Source organism: Hypanus sabinus, chromosome 21 (assembly GCF_030144855.1).
Source record: "Hypanus sabinus isolate sHypSab1 chromosome 21, sHypSab1.hap1, whole genome shotgun sequence".
Classification (NCBI taxonomy): domain Eukaryota; kingdom Metazoa; phylum Chordata; class Chondrichthyes; order Myliobatiformes; family Dasyatidae; genus Hypanus; species Hypanus sabinus.
The window spans coordinates 68,212,157-68,235,239 of NC_082726.1; the positions used below are offsets into that span (position 1 = coordinate 68,212,157).

Genomic DNA, 23,083 nt, shown 5'->3' on the forward strand with positions numbered 1-23,083 from the left:
GTGGGGCGCACGCTCAGGAAACCCCGAGCCGGCCGACCAATCAGCGGCCAGGTGGGGAGCACGCTCAGGAAACCCCGAGCCGGCCGACCAATCGGCAGGCGACTTTGGCATACGTGCGGCGAACTCAACTGTCACCGCCGCCGCGGTCCTAACGCCGGCTGCTAACGGCGTTCCGTCCCTTTGTTTGAAAGACGGAGGCGGAACCGAGTGACTGAGCCCTGGGTTTCCCGGAGCCACTGCAGGGCGGCACACGCTTTGTTTTGGCCTCGACGGAGAGAGGGCGTTAGCGGGCGGGAGAGGAGAAGCATCAGAGCTTTCCGCCAGCGCCCGGTAAATGTAGTAAGGGGCGGGAAGGCCCCCGTCCAGGGTGGTGATGCCGCCGTGGGAGCGTGGGCGCCCAGGGGTAAAGGGTCCGGGGTCCGCTATGCGGTGCGCATCACCGATGACCTGAAACCCGTCTTCCCTGTCCCGCTACGGATGGCGTGTACCCGCAAGTCGGGGTACTGGGGGCCGGGGCCGGGGTTTGAATGGGTTGGGCACAGAGCCCACGATGGCGCTGGGCTGATGGGCTGGGTCCGGGTATGGCCATCAGTGAGGGGAGGGACGGTGAGGCGAGGGAGCAGTGGCCGGAGGAGCCAATGTTGGAGGGTGGGATTTCCCCTCGGGACTGCACTGAGGGCAGAAATAAACTCGATATTGGAGTCGAGCGGCAAACTGTTGAATAAGCGCACCCCGTGTTTCCCGCAGGTCCACACACAATGTTTTACACATGAACTGAGATGAGCATATTCATTGTGTAATGAGGTCATAATGTTGAAATTGCACATATCAATAATACATTTAAGTTTCTATACATTGCATGTAGTCAGCGAGAATATTTAGTAAATAGGTTTCTAATTATGAGGTGCTCAAATATTCAAAAATTAAGCTCTTTTCACTTCTGGAATGTGTCACAAAATTCTAGCAGATATCCTAGTGGTAATTGTCAGAGCTTAGTGGTATATATTTTTTTCCAATATTAATTAAATGTGGGCTATAGAAGTTGATTGTTTACAACAATACACAAAATGCTGAAGGAACTCAACAGGTCAGGCAGCACATGTGGTAATGAATAAACAGGACTTATGAAGAGTCTTGGACCTGGAACATTGACTGTTTATTCATTTCCATGGATAGTCGCAACATTAGTGGACAGAGAAACAGTTCAACATTAGTGGACAGAGAAACAGTTGAATATTACATTAGAATGGGCTGTGCTATCTTTTTCTCGGTGTAGTCTGATTTGCTAGGTTACATCCCTTGGATTTACTATTAGCAGTGTTAATGGAGAAAGAAGCATAATCCAGCTGTGAAGTTAACTTGGTTGATATTCCCAGTTTCTCTGTTTCTGAAAACTAACTTAATTTTGCTTTTCTTTCTCCAACAAAGGATCTTGGAATTAAAGCGTGTGTAGCTTCTTTATTGGCAGTGGTGCCTCAGCTGTGTGTTTCCAGTGTTTTTAGCCTTCCATCTACAATTTTTAAAATTATTTACATGTGATTGGGTCTGGGTTAGATTTAAACTATTCCATAAGCATCCCATCCTTTTTTTATTCTTATCAGTAAGTCTAACTATTTTAGAAGTATTTTCTGTCAAAGTTCACCCATCCAGTATAATTGACCAGTATATAAAACCAGTTAAAGGAGAGCCAACTTCACTTAAATTGCAACACACACACAAAATATTAGAGGAATATATCTTGAAGGAAGAGTCTCGGCCTGAAACACCAACTGTTTATTCACTTCCATAGATGCTGCCCGACCTGCTGAGTTCCTCCAGCATCTTGTTTGTGTTGGTTTGTATTTCCAGCATCTGCAGAGTCCCTTGTGTTTTAGAACACTGCAGTTTATATAATCCATTGGCCATGTCTGCTATTCCTTCTTAAATTTTTTTTGTTGACAAATATTTGATGTAACAAATTTCTTTTGAGCATAGGGTGCCGAATGGTGAATTTAGATGTATTGAAAGGTGTGATGTCATTGCTGTGATTTGAATTATTTTCACTTTTGACCAAATTCAGTGCATTTACATTGTTTTATTTGTAGAAAAACACCATGAGTGAATTCCGAATCCATCACGATGTGAACGAATTGCTCAGTTTGCTTCGAATTCGTGGTGGTGATGGCGCTGAAGTGTATATTGATCTCCTTCAAAAAAATCGAACTCCGTATGTCACAACTACCGTATCTTCTCACAGTGCAAAGGTAATGCATCCTACCCTGCCCTTCATATTTGCTAGTAATTTAATTTATTGTTTTCAATGTACATTATAATTAAAAAGTTTAGAATGCACTACCTATAGAATGGCAAAAACAGATTCAATAATAGCTTTTCATAGAGTGAATTGGATGAGGGACAAATAAACTGAGCAGACATGGAAAGGAAATTATATTGAGAGTTCTTTCAGAGAGCTAGCAAACACGTGATGGGTGAATGCTGCAATACGTGATGAAGTCTTATTGTACTGCATCCTCCTGCTGAGTGCTGGGTAGTTTTGACGATGGTGGGATGTGGTTAAAGGGGATATTATTTTCAGCTATGGCCAATTCTGATAGTGGTTGGAGGGGCTGCAGAAATGATTAAGGGAGAGTGCAGAGAGTACAGAACTTTGTATAAAACTAAATAAAAGCTGATGTTTTATTTGTTATACTTACTAAGGTAAAAATTACTGAGTTCTCTAGAACACCAGAGGAATTTCTCAGGAAATATGATGAGCTAAAATCAATCAACATTCGGAATCTGGATCCACTGGTTTATCTGTTATCAAAACTTACTGAAGATAAAGAGGTGATGAATTTTAAAGTAAATCTTGGTTTTTGACCTATTTATGTCACATTCTATAAAGTGAGGGTTTTGGATTCCATTTATTGAAATGGTTATTAGAAACTTCATTAAACTTACCTGTGATATTGTTAAAGTGTTAAAATCCATCTGTGTTCTGTGTAAAACAGTGAGGTTTTCTTTCAAATGTTTATTTTTTAAAAGTTCTTTTTAAAATTTTAACTAATTTTTAAGAATAGTTTTTAAATTAAGCAATTAAGAACAATGAACTAAATTTTGATATTAAATGTAATTAAATTAACATTTTAAAATTAAAGCAGAAAAATCTAGAAATATTCATCATCTAATGTCATCTGATCTGTTGAATCCCTCCAACATTTTCTGTTTATAGTTTAGATTTCCAACAGCTCTGGTTTTCCTTTGGCTCTTTAATACGTAACTCTACTCTCAGCGGTCCCTCTGCTTTCCTGGCACAGATTCGATGTGCAGTTTTCCCAGGATAACTATTGGGGGTTTTGCAGTTTGTGCTCTGCCCCTGAACTGCATGGGAAAGCTCAGCTAGGAGAACTTCAACATTCGGGACTGTGCTTCTGCAGGTGTCCCAGTGACACCTATGGGACAGACACTGGCCCTTCCTAGGATGTTGCTGTTCGACAGATTCACAGTCTGTCCCACTCCCTTCAAGGAGGAGGCTATGTTGAGTCCATGCCAGGACCACCAGATTCAAATACAGTTACTTTCTCCAAGCAGTAAGTCTGATCAACACCTCCACCCACTAATCCACCCCTCCACTCCCCTAGCCACCACTACTTTATCACTTCCTGTCAGAGACACCTTACGTACAGACACTCCTACCTACCATCACTTTATGGACTTACAATCAATCTATAAATTATCTTCGGTATTTGTATATATTGTGTTTTTTTTTAATTATTGTGTTCTTTATATTATTGTTTTTTTGTGTGTTGCATCAGAGCCAAATTATTTCATTCTCCTTTACACTTGTGTATTGGAAATAACATTAAATGATCTTGAATTGTGTCAGTAGGACAAGAAACAGGATGAGCTTAGGTGAAAAGTGAAATGATGGAATTATCTGAGCATAGGTTTTGTAAAGATTCTAGGGCCAAATTGTTCACTTAGTTAATTACAAGCAAGAAATTGAGTTAAAAATGTTTGATATTTAAATTCTGCAAATTTAAAGGCAAATTAACTTTTTGTTTTTACGATAGACCCTGCAGTACCTGCAACAGAATGCAAAGGACAGGGCAGAACACTCCACCAATGTCTTGACTAGCAGTACTGCAACGTTCAGTGTCCCTTCAACAACTGCTAAACTCTCGCTGCAGGAGCTTGAGGAACTCCGCAAGCAGCTGGGTAGTGTAACTACTAGCTCAAACTCGCAACAGGTAAGAGACTGTTGTTTTCTTTAATATATTTGTACTTTTGTGAGATCTTTCCGACTGTGAAAATGCAAAAGAACTAGATCATTGCTGAACTCGTTTTGTGTTTTGTGCACAATACATTAATGCTGTTCTTCCTCCATTGTGGATTGTGGAGCATTGCTCATGACATTCCACGGTCATGTTACTTAATCATTTAATAAAAATACTTCCTTTATTTGCTTCATGTACACAAAAATATGCCAGTGAAGGTAAGAATAAAATGATCTGGCAGATGAATGCGTGGCTGAAGAATTGGTGCAAGGGACACGGTTTCAGATCTCTGGATCATTAGAATCTCTTCTGGCGAAGGTACTACCTGTACAAAAAGCAAAACACACAAAATGCTGGAGGAACTCAGCAGTCCAGGCAGCATCTATGGAAAAGAGTAAACAGTCGATATTTCCGGCGGAGGTCCTTCATTAGGACTGGAGAAAATAGAGGGAGTGGAGGAAGAAATACAAGGTGATAGGTGAAACTGAGACAGAGGAGGGTTCAAGTAGAGAGCAGGGAAGTCAATTGATGGAAAAGGTAAAGAGCTGGAGAAGGGGGAATCTCATAGGAGAGGACAGAAGAGCCTAGAGGAAAGGGGAGGGAAAGGAGCACCAGAAGGAGGTGATGGGCAGGTAAGGAGATAAGGAGAGGGGGGTGGAATGGGAATGGGGGATGATGGGGAGGGTACAGTTACCGGAAGTTCGAGAAATCAATGTTCGCACATCAGGTTAAAGGGTACCCAGGCAGAATATAAGGTGTTGCTCCTCCAACTTGAGTGTGGCCTCATTGTTGCGGTAGAGGAGGCCAAAGACTGACATGTCAAAATGGGAAATGGAATTAAAATAGGTTGCCCTCATCTCTAGCTCTTATCTTTTTCACCAATCAACTTCCTGCTCTTTACTTCTCCCCTCCCCCCCCCCCCCGTTTCACCTATCATCTTTCTTCCTCCCCTCCCTCCCACTTTCTTACTCTGAATTCTCATCTTTTTTTCTCCAATCCTGGTGAAGGATCTTGGTCTGAAACTTTGGCTCTTTACTCTTTTCCATTCATGATGCCTGACCTGCTGAGTTCCTCCTGCCTTTTGTGTTGTGTTGCTTGGATTTCCAGCATTTTCATATTTTCTCTTGCTTCTGATTTGTACAAAAAAGACAGGCTGCATATGAACATGATGGGGACCAATAGCCTTGCAGGAAGGTTTGCTAGAGCTTTTGGGATGGTGTAAATGAATTTGGCAGTGGGGCAGGAACCATAGTAATGGGGCTGAGGATGGGCAGTTGGTATAAAAGTAGCTGAAATGTGTAGTGAGTGTGAGGACGGACAGGAAGATGGTAGGGAAACATTGCAGTCAGTGGGATGAGTTAAAATGTAACATGGGAGCAAAATCAAAAAGGGTGATGAATACAGGATTGAATATATTATATTTGAAATCACACAGTATGTGGATTAAGGTAGATTAACTTGTAGCACAGTTACAGATTGGCAGGTATGTTATCAGTATCACTGAGTCATGTCTGAAAAAGATCATAGTTGGGAACTTAACATCCAAGGATACATAAAAGAACAGGCAGTTAAGCAGAGGGAGTGGTGTGGTTCTGTTGGTTTTAAAAAAAGAAATCAAATCCTTAGGAAGAGGTGACATTGGATCAGAAGATGTAGAATCTTTGTGGGTAGAGTTAAGAAACTGCAATGTTAAAAAGACCCTGATAGGAGTTCTATACAGGCTCTGAACGATAACCAGGATGTGGGCTACAAATTGCAACGGGAGTTAGAAAAGACGTGTAAAAAGGGCAATGTTGCAATAGTCATGGTGGATTTCACTATGCAGGTAGATTGGGAAAATCTGGTTGTGTGGGATCCCAAGAGAGGGAATTTGTGGGCCTATGAGATGGCTTTTTAGAGCAGCTCCTGTAGGGGAAAGGCTATTTTGAATTGGATGTTATGTAATAACTCAGATTCAATTAGTGAGCTTAAGGGAAAAGGAACCCTTAGGCAATATAATAGAATTCTCCCGGCAGTTTGAGAAGGAGACGCTAAAATCAGATGTATCAGTATTACAATGAAGTAAGTTGAATTACAGAGGCATGAGAGGGAAACTGGCTGAAGTTGATTGGAAGGGGCCACTAGCAGGGATGATGGCAGAGCAGCAATGGCTGGAGTTTCTGGGAGCAATTCAGGAAAGGTACCTCCCAAAAATGAAGAAGTATTCTAAACGGAGGATGAGTCTAATAAGGAAAGTCAAAGACAGCATAAAAGCAAAAGAGAGGGCATATGATATAGCAAAAATTAGAGGGAAGGTAAAGGATTAGGGAATTTTTTAAAAAAAAAAATCAAGGCAACTAAAAAAAGTTATTAAGAAGGCAAAGATGGAATATGAAAGTAAGCTATAAAGCCATAAAGAGGAAAAGCTTAAATATGAAGGCAAGCTAGCCAATAATATAAGAGGTTTTTACTCTTGGGTATATAGAATAAAAGAGAAACAAAAGTAGATGTTGGAAAATGACACTAGAGAGGTAGTAATGAGGGGCAAAGAAATAACGGACAAACAAAAGGAAGTATTTTGTGTTAAACTTCACTGTGGAAGGTGCTAGCAGAATGCCAGAAGTGCAAGACTGTCAGGGGCCAAAGTGAGTGTTGTTTCTATTATTAAGGAGAACATGCTTAGGAAGCTGAGAAGTATATAAATCACCTGGACTGCACCCCAGAGTTCTGAAAGAGGAAGCTGAATAGATTATGGTGGCATTAGTAGTGAGCTTTCAAGAATCACTGAAAAATTGCAAATATCACCCCATTCTAAGCAGGGAGGGAGACAAAGGAAGGAAATTATAGGCCAGTTAGCTTGACTTATGTGGTTGGAAAGATGTTGAGGTTTATTACCAAGAATGATGTTTCATTGTACTTGGAAGCACACGACCAAATATGCCAAAGTCAGCACAGTACCTTAAGGAGAAATCTTGCCTGACAAATCTGTTGGAATTCTTTGAAGAAACTACAAGCCAGATAGACAAAGGAGAATTGGTTGATTTGGTGTACTTGGATTTTTCAGAAGGCCTTTGATAAGGCGCCACACTGAGGCTGCTTAACAAGCTACAAGCCCATGGTATTACAGGAAAGATTCAAGCATGGATAAAGCAGTGGCTGATTGGCAGGAGGCAAAGGGTGGGAATAAAAGGAACCTTTTCTGGCTAGCTGCCAGTGGCTAGTGTTGCTCCATAAAGATCTGTGTTGAGACGGATTCTTTTTACATTATATGTCAGTGATTCGGATGATGGAATTGATTGGCTTTGTTGCAAAGTTTGAGGACAATATGGAGGTAGTTGGAGGGACAGTTTTGAGGAAGTAGAGAGGCTATGAAAATAGGTGGAAGGGAATGTAATGTTGAAGAAACAGGGTATTTGCAGAAGGACTTAGATTGGGAGAATGGGCAAAAAAGTGGCAGATAGAATATAGAGCAGGGAAGTGAATGGTCGTACTTTTGTAGATGGAATAAAGGTGTGGACTACTTTTCTAAATTGCCAAAAAATGCAAAAATCAGAAATGCAAAGGGACTTGGGAGTCCTCATGCAGAACTTTCTAAAAGTTAACTTGCAGTTTGAGCCAGAAGTAAGGAAGGCAAATGCAATGTCAGGATTCATTTTGAGAGGACTAGAAAATAAGAGCAAGGATGTAAGTTGAGGCTTTATAAGGCATTGTTCAGACTGTACTTGGAGTATTGCGAGCAGTTTGGGGCCCCTTACCTAAGAAAAGATGTGCTGGAATTGGAGAGGGTTCAGAGAAGGTTCAAAAGAATTAATCCAGGAATGAAAAGGTTAGCATACGAAGAGTGTTTGATGGCTGTGTGCCTGTGATTGTGGGCATTTAGAAGAATGACAGGGGATCTCATTGAAATATACTGAATATTGAAAGGACTAGAAAGAGTGGATGTGGAGAGGATGTTTCCAATAATGAGGACCAAAGGGTACTACCTCAAAGTAGAGACATCTATTTTTTGAACAGAGATGAGGAAAATTTTCTTTAGCCAGAGGGTAGTGAATCTATAGGATTTATTGCTGCAGACGGCTGTGCAGGCCAAGTCTGGGTATATTTAAGGCAGAGGTTGATAGGTTCTTGATTAGTCAGGGTATCAAAGGTTATAGGGAGTAGATTGGAGAATGGTGTGAGAGGGATAATAAATAGGCTATGATGGAATGGCAGAACAAGTCCAATGGGCTGTATGGCCAAGTTTTGCTCCTGTGTCTTAAGGTCTAAAACATTGGAATATACAGTGAAATGCATTATTTGCATCAACAACCAACAAGTCTGAGGATGTGCTGGAGGCAACCTTCAAATGTCGTCATGTTTCCAGCACCAATATAGCATGCCCACAATTTATTTGCCCTAACCCGTCTTTGGAGGAAACCCATATGGTTACAGGGAGAACATATGAACTCCATACAGACAGTGGCGAGAGCTGAGCTCTGATCATTGGTTCTGTAAGCTGTGCTGACTACTACTCTACTGTGGATCTGGTCAGAATGTTGTACTTACAGTAAATTGAATCACACGAAGTATTTTGTAAATTTTAATTTCTAGCCACTGGAAGTAGTTCGCAAACTCCTTCGTGACAAACACATCAAAAAGAATCCAGGGGTGATCATCCCTCATTTCCCAACTTGGGTATACGAGAGGTCGGCGCTTCTGGGGGACTTCATAACCAGTTCCAGTCCAATCACTGAAACTGTAGTTTCTATCGGTAGGTAGACTAAGTAGATTTAAACCTCATTCAACATCAAACTTGAAAGTAGAATTATTTTTGTATACTGTCCTGATTAGGTTAATGACTATCAAATCTATTTAATTTGGAAATATTGATATGATAAAGGAAATGTTGTTTGAACTTGTAATCATATTTAATCTTGTAGTGAAATGGTGCTTTTGTCCATCACAACCATCAATCTCACCAACTGTTAATACCTTCCCTACTGTGTTAAAGCTGTGAATGCTCTATTCAAATAAAGTTTATATTATGCACCTTTGGGCATTTCTATATATGCTGCAAAAACTCAACTTCATTCCATCTCACTAAAACCTGTAGCAGAATTGGTTTATAAAAAATATATATAATTCTTTTGATGAAGGGTCTTGACCAGAATGTCAACTATATGTTTTTCTCCATAGATGCTGCCTGACCTGCTGAGCTCCTCTGGCATTGTGTGTGTGTTACTCTGGATTTCCAGCATTTGCGGATTGTCTTGTGTTTATAATTCCTCTGTTATTTTTTCCCTCCTGCAAAAGTGAATGAGTTCATTCTTTAGGTGTTAATATCCATTAACTACACACAATACATCAACATTTGTCATGGTGACTGCTGGGAAGAAAATATTCTGGATGGCTTTTCCACTATTTGGTTACTCTTATTAACCTTGTCAATCCAAGGTCTGGGGTGGAGTCATATTTTACTTAACTTTTATCCTTGTTTTGAAATTTAATGAATAATTTATTTGACTGTTGAAATTAGGAAAGGATTGCAGGTAACCTGAAGATACATACTGGTTGTACCCTGACCTTTTTCAGATATGTCTACCCATACGGAAACATGCCCTACTTAGGCCAAGCTTTAATCTGTCAAGCCATCTCCCATGTGCTCTATCTAAATCACTGAGCATTGCCTATCTAAATAGTTCCTTTGAATAACTGGTTTTCTAAGTTTGGAAAGTCTATTGCTGAATTTCACTAATATCTAAAAGGGCAGAGGTTGAAGGGATGAGGCAGTTGCTATAAAAGTAGATGCACTGTGTTGTTTGGATAGGGATAAGAATTAAACTTTCAGTAACGGGCAAAATCAAAAAGGGTGATGAATGCAGAACTGAAGATGTTATATGTGAATACATGCAGTATACGGAATAAGGTAGATGATCTTGTAGCACAGTTAGAGATTGACAGATATGATGAGGGCATCTTTGAGTCGTAGCTAAAAGAGGAGGAATTTCTGTAGTCAAAGGGTGGTTAACCTTTGGAATTCATTGCCAGAGATGGCTGTGGAGGCCAAGTCATTGGGTATATTTAAAGTAAAGGTTGATGGGTTTTTGATTAGTAAGGCTGTCAAAGGTTATGGGGAGAAGGCAGAAGAATGGGGTTGACAGAGAAAATAAATCAGCCATGGTGGAATGGTGGTAAAGACTGAATGGGCTAAATGGTGTAATTTTGCTCTATGCCTTATGTACTAGAAATCTACACCATCTGTGGTTTACCATGGCTTCCTTTATATCGTTTTTAAGATGCAGCTCTTGCACTATTTATTTTATTTTAATATATAATTTCTTATTGTAATTTATAGTATATTTTATCTGTTGGATTGCACTGTGGCCACAAAACAACAATGTGTCAGCATTTGTCATGGTGACAATAAGCCTGATTATAACATTTAGAAAAATTTGGTACCAAGTCTTTTAGAGCAAACTGTCGTGACTATGAAAATTTAGTACATTATATTTGTTTCAACATTAAACTTCCCTTTTCCATTAGGGACTGTTCCTCTTGCTACACAAGAACAAATGATAGTTGAAGATCTGCTCTACATTTTGATCGGAGTAGATGGAAAATACATCACAGCCCAACCACTGATGGGCAAGCACAGCCGATGCTTTACAGTTGACCCCACACTGGACATGTCTGTTAAGGAGCTTGTGAATAGGATCCTTCCAATAGCAGCAAGCTATTCATCTGTTACCAGGTAGGCAAGTCACAAATGTTAACAGATCTTGTCCTCAAGCAGGTGTACAGACTTGGGCTGTGGCACACTGTAGACCAGATACAGTCGTACGATTACTCAAGTCGATTATGGTATTCTCCTAAGGATTTGTCTACTGCTGGATCCTCAGATGCCTGTAGAGGCCAAGCGTGGATTCCCATGTTCTGGTACAGTGAGGGCAAGAGTAAGTGGTGGTCTGGTTAGTTGTTGGGTCTTTTGGGTTGTTCGTTCTATCCTTTAGCAGGTACCAGTTGTTCTGCATGGCACAACAGAGGTCACTGTCATATAGCACAGTTCACTCTTGAACAGATTTCCTCCAGGTGCATCTATTGAGCAAAATCTTCCCAGTTTTTAAATATAATGTTGAATTTTCTCAGGCTGATTTTAGTGTTATCTTTGAAGCATTTCCTTTGCCCTCTAGAGGCTCGTCGACCTTCCTTTAAATGGGAGTGATAGATCTGTTTGAGGAGACATGAGTTAGGAAACAACAGAGTTGGTGTTGCTTTGTCATTGTGGAGATGCTGTTCATATTGGTCTCCTTCAGTTCCCAACAGGAGGTCTATTATTGCTTCCTCTTGCACTCTTACGGGAGCATGTAAGACAGACTGTCTGTTTTCCAGCTTTAATAATTGTTTTGAATGTTGTTGCAGGTTCATTGAAGATAAGTCATCATTTGAATATGGCCAAGTAAACCATGCTTTAGCTGCAGCAATGCGGACACTTGTGAAGGAGTACATGATCCTTGTAACACAACTGGAACACTTGCAGAGACAAGGACTGCTATCATTACAGAAGCTTTGGTTTTATGTTCAACCAACCATTAGAACAATGGAAATACTGGCATCAATAGGTATTATGTTATCCCTATCCTTGTATGTATTTTGTAATTATTTGCTTATTTATAATTTCTATGTAAGGACAAGCATCAAAAGTTTTGAAATGAAACCAAGGCCAGTTTATCCATGCATTTTAACCCATTGTTTTCAATGGAGCAGCAAGTACAAGTAGAAAATTTGGACGCCACTGTAGCATAGCAGTTAGCGTGACACTATTACAGCTCGTGGTGTCAAGAGTTCAGAGTTCAATCCCAGCATCCTCTGTAAAGAATCTCTGTGTCTTCCCTGTGGAATGCGTGGGTTTTCTCTGGGTCCTTCAGTTTCCTGCCACCATTCAAAGACATACTGATTAGGTTAATTGGTCATTGTAAATTTTCCCATGTTTGGGTTAGGGTTAAATTGGGGTTGCTGGGCAGCACAGCTCAAAGGGCCAGAAGGGCCTATTCCATGCAGTATCTTTAAACAAATAAAATGAAAATAAATTGTTCATACTAACTAAAGCATTGCAAAGAATTGTTGAAGATTGTTAAGTGAGAATAATCCTTGTTTGAAATGTGAAAGCATTTAATAGCTTCAAACTTATTCATAGTCAGTAGAAATTTCTTTTATTTTCTAGCAACTGCAGGAAGTATTTTCTGCAAAATATAAATACCTGATTGTTATCTACCTTGTGTTCTGTTCTAGCTACCTCCGTGGAGAAAGGAGAATGTATGGGAGGATCAACGCTGAGTGTGCTTCATGACAGAACATTTAACTACACAGGTGACAACCAGGCACAGGAGTTGTGCCTCTACCTAACCAAGGCAGCAAGTGTTCCGTACTTTGAAATTTTAGAAAAATGGATCTACAGAGGAATTATACAGGATCCTTACAGGTATAAGATCAATATTGAAAACCCTCTATCCCCGTAAGATTAGTTCCAGAGTAGAGCATTGCTGTAGCACCAAAACGTGACATTTTGACCATTAAGTGTAGAGCAATATGTACTCTAACTTTATTTTTCATTCTTGTATCAAAGCATCAAAACATATATTTTCACAAGTCATTTGTATCATTGTTTGTGATGTGCTGCAGGAGCCCACAAGTATCGCCACGCTTCTAGCACCAACATAGCATGCCCATGAACTCACTAACCCTAAGCAGTACATTTTTGCACGCAAAGGAAACCCATGCAGTCATGAGGGGAATGTATGAACTTTAGATACAGCGGTTGGTATGAAACGACCAATCAGTGATTGCGCTAACTGCTGTTTCACCATTCCAACCCGTTCTCTGCCCTTACTCCATCATTCTTCTCACACGCCCCTGCCCAAAAGTCCCTTTAGAACACAGATTCCTTGGCCACCACTACCTACTGCAATGAGTTTTATCTATTCCCCTTGATTCTTTCATGCAAAATCTTAATCCCAGTTATTTATAAACCATAAGACAAAAGAACAGGATTAGGCCATTCAGCCCATCGAGTCTGCATCACCATTCCATCATGGATGACCTACTACACCTGCCTTCTTGCCATAATCTTTGATGCCCTTACCAATCAGGAAATTATTAGCTTCCCCCTTTAATATACCCATGAATTGGGCGTCCACCTCAGTTTGTGGCAGAGCATTCCACAGATTCACTACTCTCTGGCTAAAAGAATTCCTCCAGTATCCTTCAGTCCATCTGGACAAGCTCCTCTCTCATTCCTCTGTAATTCCCTTTATTCCATTACAATACTGCTACATGTGCTTCTCCCTCTCAAATTGCAGTATGAATTCAGTCATATTATGATCACTATCTTCTAAGGGTTCCTGTACATTAAGCCCTAATAAGAGCTGGGTTACTATACAACATCCAATCTTAAGATTGCCTTTTCCTGGGTAGGCTCAAGCACAAGCTGCCCTAAGAAGCCATCTCGCATGCATTCAACAAATTCCCGCTTTTGTGATCTGACACCAACCTGATTTTCCAAATCCCCTTTTTTTTATATACATATATATAGAACAGAACGCAAGGTAGATAAATATGGTAATACTCAACCCCACATCTCACTACAATTTGGAGGCCTATATATGATTTCCATATTGCTTCTTTTACCCTTGCAGTTTCTTAAACCCACCCACAAAGATTTAAATTTCTCTAACACTGTGTCGCCTCTTAAGATGTAATTCCATCTCTTACAACAGAGCCACTCCACTGCCTATGCCTTCATGCCTGGCCTTTTGATGCAAAGTATATCCTTTGATGTTAAGCTCCTAACTATGGTCGTCTTTCAGCCACAACTCAATTATGCCCACATCATATCAACCAATCTCTAATGCTACATGCATTTAAATACAGCACCTTCAGTCCTGCATATTTTGCACTTTTGAATTTTGCCTCTGTGGTACAATCTAACTCTTTGCTCTGTCTGTATTTGGCTTGTCCTTCCTTCCATGCATGTTACATCCATCATCTATTTGTAAACCTGCTGGAGCATCCTCAGCTCTATCATCCTGGTTCCCATCTCCCTGTCCTGTTAGTTTAAATTACTCCCAACAGCTCTAGCAAGTCTGATCGCAAGAGTATTGTCAAGTTCAATCTGTCCCTTTTGTACAGGTCTCACCTGCCTGAGAAGACGTCCCAATGATCCAGAAATCTGAATCCCAGCCCCTGCTTCAATTCTTCAGCCATGCATTTATCCTCCACCTCATTCTATTCCTATCCTACTATTGTGTGGCACAGGCAGCAATCCCAAGATTACTACCCTTGAGGTCCTGCTTCTTCGCTTCCTTTCTATATTGTTTTTTCTGGATCTCTTCCCTTTTTCTACCTATGTCATTGGTACCAATATGTACCACTACTTTTGGCTGCTTCCCCTCCCATTTCGGGATATTGTGGATGCTTTCAGAAATATCGCAGCATCGTGGATCCTGGCACCTGGGAGCAAACTACCATCTGTGTTTCCTTTTCACATCAACAGAATCACCTATCAGTCTCCCAAACTATAGAGTCCCCTATTACTACTGCTCCTCTTCTGAGCCACAGGGCCAGGCTCAGTGCTAGAGACATGGGACTGTTGCTTCTCCCAGAGAGGTTGTTTCCTTCCCCTCCAGCCCCATGAACAGTACTCAGAATGGAGTACTTGTTAAGAGAGACGGCCACAAGGGTGCTCTGGCATTCTCCTTTTCCGCTCCTGACGGTCACCCATTTATTTGTCTCCTGTAGCTTTGAAGTGACTTCCGTCTTGTAGCTCCCTAACAGACTGAAGGTCTTTGAGCTGTGGCTCCAGTTCCCTAACACGGTCCCTATGGAGTTGCATCTCGATGCACCTGGTGCAGTTGTGGCCAATGGGGAGGCTGGAAGTCTCCCAGAAATCCCACATCTGACACCCAGAGCAGAACACTGGTTCTGTAGACATATCTTTATCCTCTCAAGATTTAAATAACAACAAAGAATGAACTTACCTACTTACATTGCCTCTGTCTGTTTTCGCCGAAGCCCTGTTGAGTCAAAACCTTACTACTCCGACTCGGACTACTCTGAAGACTGCTCCCACGATGACTGCTCCGCCAGGCAGTATGTCCTTAACAGAGATTCTTCAAGCTCTTCACTGGACTTGCGCAGGAATGCTCCTATTGCATTTGCGCAGTACTTCAATCAACTACTCCCGTTGAAAAATTTCCTGCTTTTAAAGCTCTTGAATTGTCTGCTTATGAGGATAGCTTCCTGTCATTTGAACTGTTATGAACTTGTACCTCTAGCAAATCTCCTTCCAGCATTCAATCCAAGAATAATAATTGCATTTTTTTTCCTATCTGAGCTTGACACTATAATCTCCATCCCAAGAACACTGTAGTCAATACATTAATGCCATTAAAGCTGTTGGGAATTGACACCTTTATTTTTCCACGCCTTTACTTGGTCATACCTTAATTCCATTCTACAGTTCAAGAAATCATTCTTTTCCAACTTCACACTCTGCATCTTGTTGCTGTTACTGCAAAGGATTAAATGATGATTGACCAAGAATCCTTAGTTATGCGACTGGGGAAGAAGTGGACTTTATTAGCAGGGATCCAATAGGTTTTACTTTTCATAAAATGTAGACAATTTCTATTATTAGAAAGGAAAATATTCACTCTGTCGAAAAATAAATCAACTTGTTCTGCTTGGAGATTTTTAAGTTTTTGGACTAATTGTTCTTTGCATTATAAAATTAAACTGATTGATCTTTGTAATGGGCAGCGAGTTCATGGTAGAGGAGCATGAACTTAAAAAGGAAAAGATTCAGGAGGATTACAACGACAAGTACTGGGATCAGCGATATACCATCATCCAGCACCGAATCCCCTCCTTTCTGCAGAAGTTGGCAGATAAGATACTTAGTACAGGTAATACAATACTTACTGATTGTTTTTTTCATTATTTATGTGTAACCTTGTGTAACTCAATAAATGTAAATAATCCTTTAAGGTTGAAGTGAATTTATTTTAATATCAAAATATTTTTTAATTCAAGCTGTTACGAACCCTGTGACTGGGTATCTTACCAGCAAAGATAGGAGTATCCGTTGAAGTCTGATGATACTATTTTTAACAGTATTAGTAAAAATACACAAAAATAATATCAATGCAAATATACAGATAATATACGTCATCAATACTAAACCTAAAAGTGTGGGTATAATAATAATCAATAAGAAATAAGCTCTATCGTTGTCTAGGGGATAATGAATTGTCCGATGGAAATATGAAGTTCAGTTCATGCAGGCTGCGGTAGTTGATCACTGTGTTGCAATTGTTGGGGGGAGAGAGAGAGAGAGTAACAGCTATTGACTTGCCGACTTTCCTTTTACGATCTTGATCCGTCGATGCGTTGTTGTTGTGGCCATTCACGTATGACTCCTCCGTCCTTTAGCTAGACCGTTCCGTGGAGGACTCGTCACCCAGGCAAGAGTGGACACATACACAAGCCCCCACCAGTCTCGTAGCATCTCTCCTGGTGCGTCTGAGGGGTGTTCCCCAGACCTTACTTTTATCTGCACTCACGGGGTCTCAGGTGTCAGTCAGGTTGGGATGATGCAACCCATCAACCAGACCTCTCTGGTTGCCCCCTGAGGGGTTTCAATGAATAGAACAGTACTCAATACACAATTCCTTCAAGAGACAATAGCAGTAATCAGTGGTTCTGTTCTGCTTTTGTTAGGAGGAGACATTCCACTTTTGTGTATCCCTGCATTGTCTCTCTCTCATTAACTGACATGAGCTGTCATTTCCTTGGTATCAGACCTGAAATAATAGCGATTTTGCGATTCTCAAAAAGGGGGGGGGGGGGCGACTTTGCACCCTTCTGCCCATCAGAGTTGCTCCTCATTCGTAACAAAGCAAACATTGCAATAAAAACCCAGACACTTAACTAGTATAAGTTTGTTGTAATTTCTTCATGATTGTAACCCGAATGTTGATTTGTCACATTCAGGATAAATTACCGAGGATACTTGCATGCATTGAATATTCTGTTATGTACTACTGCAGATTGCAGCTGAGAAGCTTAATTAAATCACACTGAGCACATATGTAATAAAATCAAGTAGGTGTGTGTGGTGAGGTGAGATGCAAGAATAAGTTAGACCACCCTGGGAATAGGGAACAAGTGGGTGAACGAGGGGGAGTTCTCTGTATAAAGAGCTTGCATTTGATCTTGCTGTGGAGAATGATTTCCAGGACGGGAGTTTGTTTGTTTGTTTGTTTATACAGTGCAGAATAGAACCTTTCAGCCTAATGAATGCATCAGCCCCCAATTTAACCCTAGCCTAATCACAGGACAATTTACAATGACCAATTAACCAATAACCATTAAGTCAATGACTGTGTTAGGAAACTGAAGTACCTGGAGAAAACACACACATTCCACGGCCAGGACGAACTACTTACTGTTGACATCGGAATTGTACTCGGTGCTCCAGCATTTCTGAAAAATGTTACTGTTGTATAAATGCAAATATTGTACTTAGACAAGTTGATATTATTCAGAAATGTTGCTATAGTCGAGAATGAACCAACTTGATGACCAGGAGGACTTAAGTAGTTCCATGTTTTGTTTAAAGAACTGAGCAAGCATATTACTTTGGAAAAGAAATGAAACATCTAATTTTTGAATCTCAAGGTAGAATATAGTAACATACATGTACTTTGATAATAAATTTACTTTGATTTTATCTTCGAGATCCACTTCATAAGTCATTCAGTAAACAAGGAAGATTTGCTTTGTGGCTGCATTAAGAAAAGCTGATAGAATCTTCAAGGAAATGAAATTGTTTAACATCCGACTACAATGTACATTTAACGTCTTCATGATTTCCATTATAGAAAGGAAAAGATTTTCTGGCTTTTCTTACCCTGAAAGAACTTGCTAATGCAGCAGAAAACTGGTATTATAATCATTTGTTGCACATTTTTATTAATTTGTCCAGTATAGAGTTTATATTGACTTTTGTTTCTGCTGTGTTGTTCATATCAGCTAAACCAATGCAAAATACAGTTGGATTTTAAGCACCAATTGTGGTTCTACGATTCACAGAATCCTTTGCCACAGTTCCAGGTCCAAATAACTGTTAAGGAGATTTCCATTTGTTTAGCGATCATTGGGGAGGTTCCAAAAGTTAAGGTTTTCTAGATGAGGACAGATCTACTGATATTGTTAAAATCCTATGAAATATAACTAGCATATTATTCTATGCAGGGTCTTATAGATTTGTAATGGACAGTGAGTTCTTGGTGGAAGCGCATGAGGTTTACAGTGGCAAGTACAGGTAAAAGCAATGCACTATCATCCAGCATAGAATCCCTTCATTGCTTTTAAAATATAATTACTTGGGTGTTGGACAAGACTGATTACAGTGTTTATTTTTGATTTAAGTTGATTACAGCCATGTTCATCAAATTGCCTAAAATTACACCTTTTGAAATCAATTCTTCAAAACAATATTTTTTACATTCTGCACTCTCCAGTTGTACCAGTTCATGCAGATTTTGCATCTGGTATTCAACGTGAAACCTGAGGAGTGAACATCTTAAAAAGGAGTGGAACTGTGGGCAGAGTTTGCATCTGGAGTTCCATTTGTTCCCAAAGCAGAAACTCTGTTTAAATATTTGTTCTACCCTGCATCAGGAGAGTTTTTGAAATTCCAGGTATATATTATTTAAATAGATTTTGATGAACATGTACATTAAAATTTCCGTAACATTGATTCAACATTTGTGTTTGACAATAAAATGTCAGGGATTTATATTGGATGAAATAAGAATAATACAGAATTACTATTAAAGGTGTTTGTATTTCAGGAATACAACTAATAGTGCAGGGTCTACCATGAAAAACTGCTGGTATTTAGGTAATTTCCTTCTTGGACATCTTGTAAGGGATTTCCAGTCTTGCAGGAGGATTACATGTTATCACAGCACAATTAATAAATTTTGTTACCTGATCAGATAAAAAAATTACTGATGAAGGATATGCAATTTTTTTTGATATAGTGAAGGAGCCTTGAAGTAGAAAATCTCATATGCCACAGTAGCATAACGCTATTACAGCTTGGGGCATGGGAGTAAGGAGTCTGTACATCCTCCCCGTGGAATACACGGTTATCTCCAGATATTCCGTTTCCTCCCAGCCTGAAGATGTACTGGTTAATAGGTCATTGTATATTGTCCTGTGATTAGGCTAGAGTTAAATCAGTTGGTTGCAGCTCAAAAGACTGGAAAGGCCTATTCCATGTTGTATCTCAATAAATAATTGCTTCCTTTCTTTCCTACTTTCGAGCATGCATCAAGGATTACGTAATTGAAAAAAATTGATCTGATATTTTTAGTTGTTTTCTCTCTCACTTAATATTTTCTCAGCCTTGGTTGGCAAGTAGCCCAGGATATATTCACTGGTCTATGGAAGAAAAGGAAGTGCTTCATTTTGGCTATCACTCTGAAGATACAGAACTGTATACTTTATACTTGCAGGAAAATATCTTAACGTTGTCAGAGAATGTGGTCGGGATGTGACGTGTCCAGATGCCAAGGAAGTGATCTATACTCTGAAGGAACGAGCATATGTGGAACAAATTGAAAAATCCTACAACTATGCCAGCAAGGTTCTATTAGACTTCTTAATGAAGGAAAAAGAACTCCTGGCACGACTCAGGTATAAAGGCTTGTATGATTTATTGAAAAAGCAAATGTTTTCTATTTATTGCCTAAAGTAACTGAGTATTTTCAAAATAGCTGTTAATTTCCTCACTTTGTGCTCTTTTAATGGTAAAATACACAGTACAGTAGATTACAAATATAATGCCACAGGAAGATTTCTGAAATATCAAGCAATTTATTTTTTTAATTATGTCCTGCAGTTGGAATTGCTTGTAGCTTTCCAAGTTCCTGTTAGCAACTTCATGCAGTACACCAGCCAATCATGTGGTAGCAACTCAATTCATAAAAGCATGCAGCCATGTCAAAGAGGTTCAGTTGTTGTTCAGAGCAGACATCAAAATAGGAAAGAAATGTGATCTAAGTGACTTTGACTGCAGAATGATTGTTGGTGCCAGACAGGATGGTTTGAGTATCTCAGAAACTGCTGATCTCTGGGGATTTTCACTTACATCAGTCTCTAAACAAACAAAGATCCAGTGAGCAGCAGTTCTGTGGGCAAAAACGCCTTGTTCATGAGAGAGGTCAGAGGAGAATGGCCAGACTGGTTCAAGCTATCAGGAAAATGACAGTAACTCAAATAACCGCTTGTTATAGGGAGGGTGGAGGTACCAAAGGGGTGGTACAGGTATCTATTCTGTTCGGGAGGTACACAGTAATGTAGTCACTGAGTGACACATGCAAAAAAATTTGTAGATGCTGGAACCACAAAGCAACACACACAAAACGCTGGAAGAACTCAGCAGGTCAGGCAGCATTTATGGAAATGAATAAACAGTCATTGTTTCAGGAAGAGATGCAGGTGAGGGCAGCGTTGATGGTGAAGGAAAGGAAGCCCCTTTCTTTAAAGGAGGAGGACATCTCTTTAGTTCTGCAAATAAAAGCCTCATCCTGGAAGCAGATGCAGCATGATGAAAAAACTGAGAGAACGGGATGGCAATTTTAACAAGTAATAGGGTGGGAAGTGGTAGCTGTGAGAATCAGTGGCATTATAAAATACATCAGTAGATAGACTTTCTCCGGAGATGATCAAGAAATGGGAGGGAGGTGTTGGAAACGGACCTAGGAGAGGGCAAGGTGGAAGTTGGAGGGAAAGTTGATGAAGTTGACAAACTCTACATGGGTGCAGGAAGCAGCACTAATGCAGTCATTAATGTAGCATAGGAAGAGTTCGGGAGCGATACCAGCATAGGCTTGGCACATAGACTGTACCATGTAGCCGACAAAATGGCAGGCATAGCTGGGACCCATGTGACTGCCCATGGCTACACCTTTTGTTTGAAGGAAGTGGGAGCAACTGAAGGAAAAATTGTTGAGGGCGAGGACCAGTTCCACCGGATGGAGGTGAGTGGTGGTGGAGGGGAACTGGTTGGGTCTGTTGTCCAGAAAGAATCAGAGAGCTTTAAGGTTCCCCTGATGGGGGATGGAGGTCTATAGGGACTGGACATCCATAGTGAAGATGAGTTGATTGGAGCTAGGGAACTTAAAGTCATTGTAAAGATCAAGAGCGTGTGGAGTGTCATGGATGTAGGTAGGAATAGACTGAACTGGGGGATACAGAGTCAACATATGTAGATAAATGTTTGGTGGGGCAGGAACAAACAGAAACAATGTATTTGTATCATTAGTGTCTGTCTACTTGATTCCATTGAAGAATTTGCAAATCATGGACAATTATTTACTGAAATAGGTAGTCACACCTTGTGATGCTTTCACTGAGGAATGAACAAACATTTTGCTGACTTATTTTAGCCATAACATTCTGTGGTTTACTGGAGTCAAAGGTGGGTTAATGTGCAAAGTTTAAACAAAATCCGAACTCTGATAAGTCCATCTGTTGCAATTGAAGTAAGCCTTGCTGCGTTGTCTGTAGTTCCACATACCAGCTAATTGAATAAAATTTTACAACCAATTTTAATGTTCTAATGTACAATTAACACTTCAAGTTTAACTTTGGAATGCATTCTATTTTAGCCTGATATGGAGGGGATCTCATTGAAACCTACTGAATATTGAAAGTCAGATTGGACATGTAGAGGATGTTTCCTGTGGTGGGAGAGAGTAAGACTAGATGGCACGGTCTCAGTATAGAGGAATGTCCCTTCAGAGCAGAGGTGGGGAGGAATTTCTTCAGCCAGAGGGTGGTGAATCTGTGGAATTCATTGCCACAAGCAGCTGTAGAAGGCAACTCTTTGGGTATAGGTTCTTGATTAGTCAGGGTGTCAAAATTACGGAGAGAAGGCAGGATAATGGGGTTGAGAAGGATAAATCAGCCATGATGGAATGGCGATGGGCCAAACAGCCTAATTCTGCTCCTGTGAGTTTTGGTCTTATATGAATGTTTATCTTCACATGATTAATTGACTTTCAGGATAGCTTTTTGTAATCACTACTTTCCAAATCCCTGGGATTTGTACCCAGTATGTGGACTTCCTTATTAACAGTGTAAGGAGTTTTTTAAACATGTATTATAACCAACAAATAATACTCTTGAAATGTTAATCTTGAATATTTAGGTAAGAAATTCTACAACTTTACCACATGCAAAAGTTGGCTAATTTAGTGAAATCCTTCTATGACATTAAAAAAAAAATCCCTTTTATTTGGTCCACTATTGCTGACAGGTATGGTGACATAACAGTGTAGTTATCCTTAATTGTTAGTTGAATGTACCAAATACAAATTAAAGCCTATGTGTTTTGATAACAATGCAAAGAATAACATTCATGTAATAAATGAACACTAGCACCCTCCGCTCCACTAAAGATTAATGTGATGTTTTGAAAACTGTTTGGAAAGAAACCATTTCATCAATGGACAAGACAGTTGTAATTAATTACGAGTAGACTGAGCATGTTACATGCATGTTGTAAGTAGACTGGGGATGCTGCATACGTGCTGTAGGCAGACTGGGGATGTTGACTTTGCCAAAGGTGATCAACCCGATGCAATAGCGCAAGGTACCACGAATTCAATAAAACCATAAAACAATCAATGCTTCGTCAAACTTCACTTTTTATTCATAGCATGCTATGGGGGAAGTTACAGACTGATCTCCCAAAGAGACAGTCCGGACACTGCCCACCCCGAACACAATTCCACATA

The 23,083-nt window shown here is 40.1% G+C and overlaps 1 protein-coding gene across 4 annotated transcripts in view; it reads left to right on the plus strand.

The window, feature by feature from the left end:
• The first annotated feature begins 140 nt into the window (after window positions 1-140).
• The window catches only part of tubgcp2 (tubulin gamma complex component 2), a 64,455-nt gene continuing 41,512 nt past the window's right edge, over window positions 141-23,083 (plus strand). Inside the window, exons 1-10 of one of the 4 annotated variants that reach the window (XM_059946816.1) lie at window positions 141-403; window positions 2,085-2,243; window positions 2,698-2,826; window positions 4,053-4,229; window positions 8,826-8,985; window positions 10,758-10,965; window positions 11,634-11,833; window positions 12,504-12,693; window positions 16,029-16,174; window positions 19,796-19,976. In XM_059946816.1, the coding sequence (XP_059802799.1) occupies window positions 374-403; window positions 2,085-2,243; window positions 2,698-2,826; window positions 4,053-4,229; window positions 8,826-8,985; window positions 10,758-10,965; window positions 11,634-11,833; window positions 12,504-12,693; window positions 16,029-16,174; window positions 19,796-19,976 (1,580 nt within the window). In that variant the 5' untranslated portion in view covers window positions 141-373. The remainder of the gene's footprint in view (window positions 404-2,084; window positions 2,244-2,697; window positions 2,827-4,052; window positions 4,230-8,825; window positions 8,986-10,757; window positions 10,966-11,633; window positions 11,834-12,503; window positions 12,694-16,028; window positions 16,175-19,795; window positions 19,977-23,083) is intronic. The other 3 variants (XM_059946819.1, XM_059946817.1, XM_059946818.1) reach the window with 3 other exon arrangements.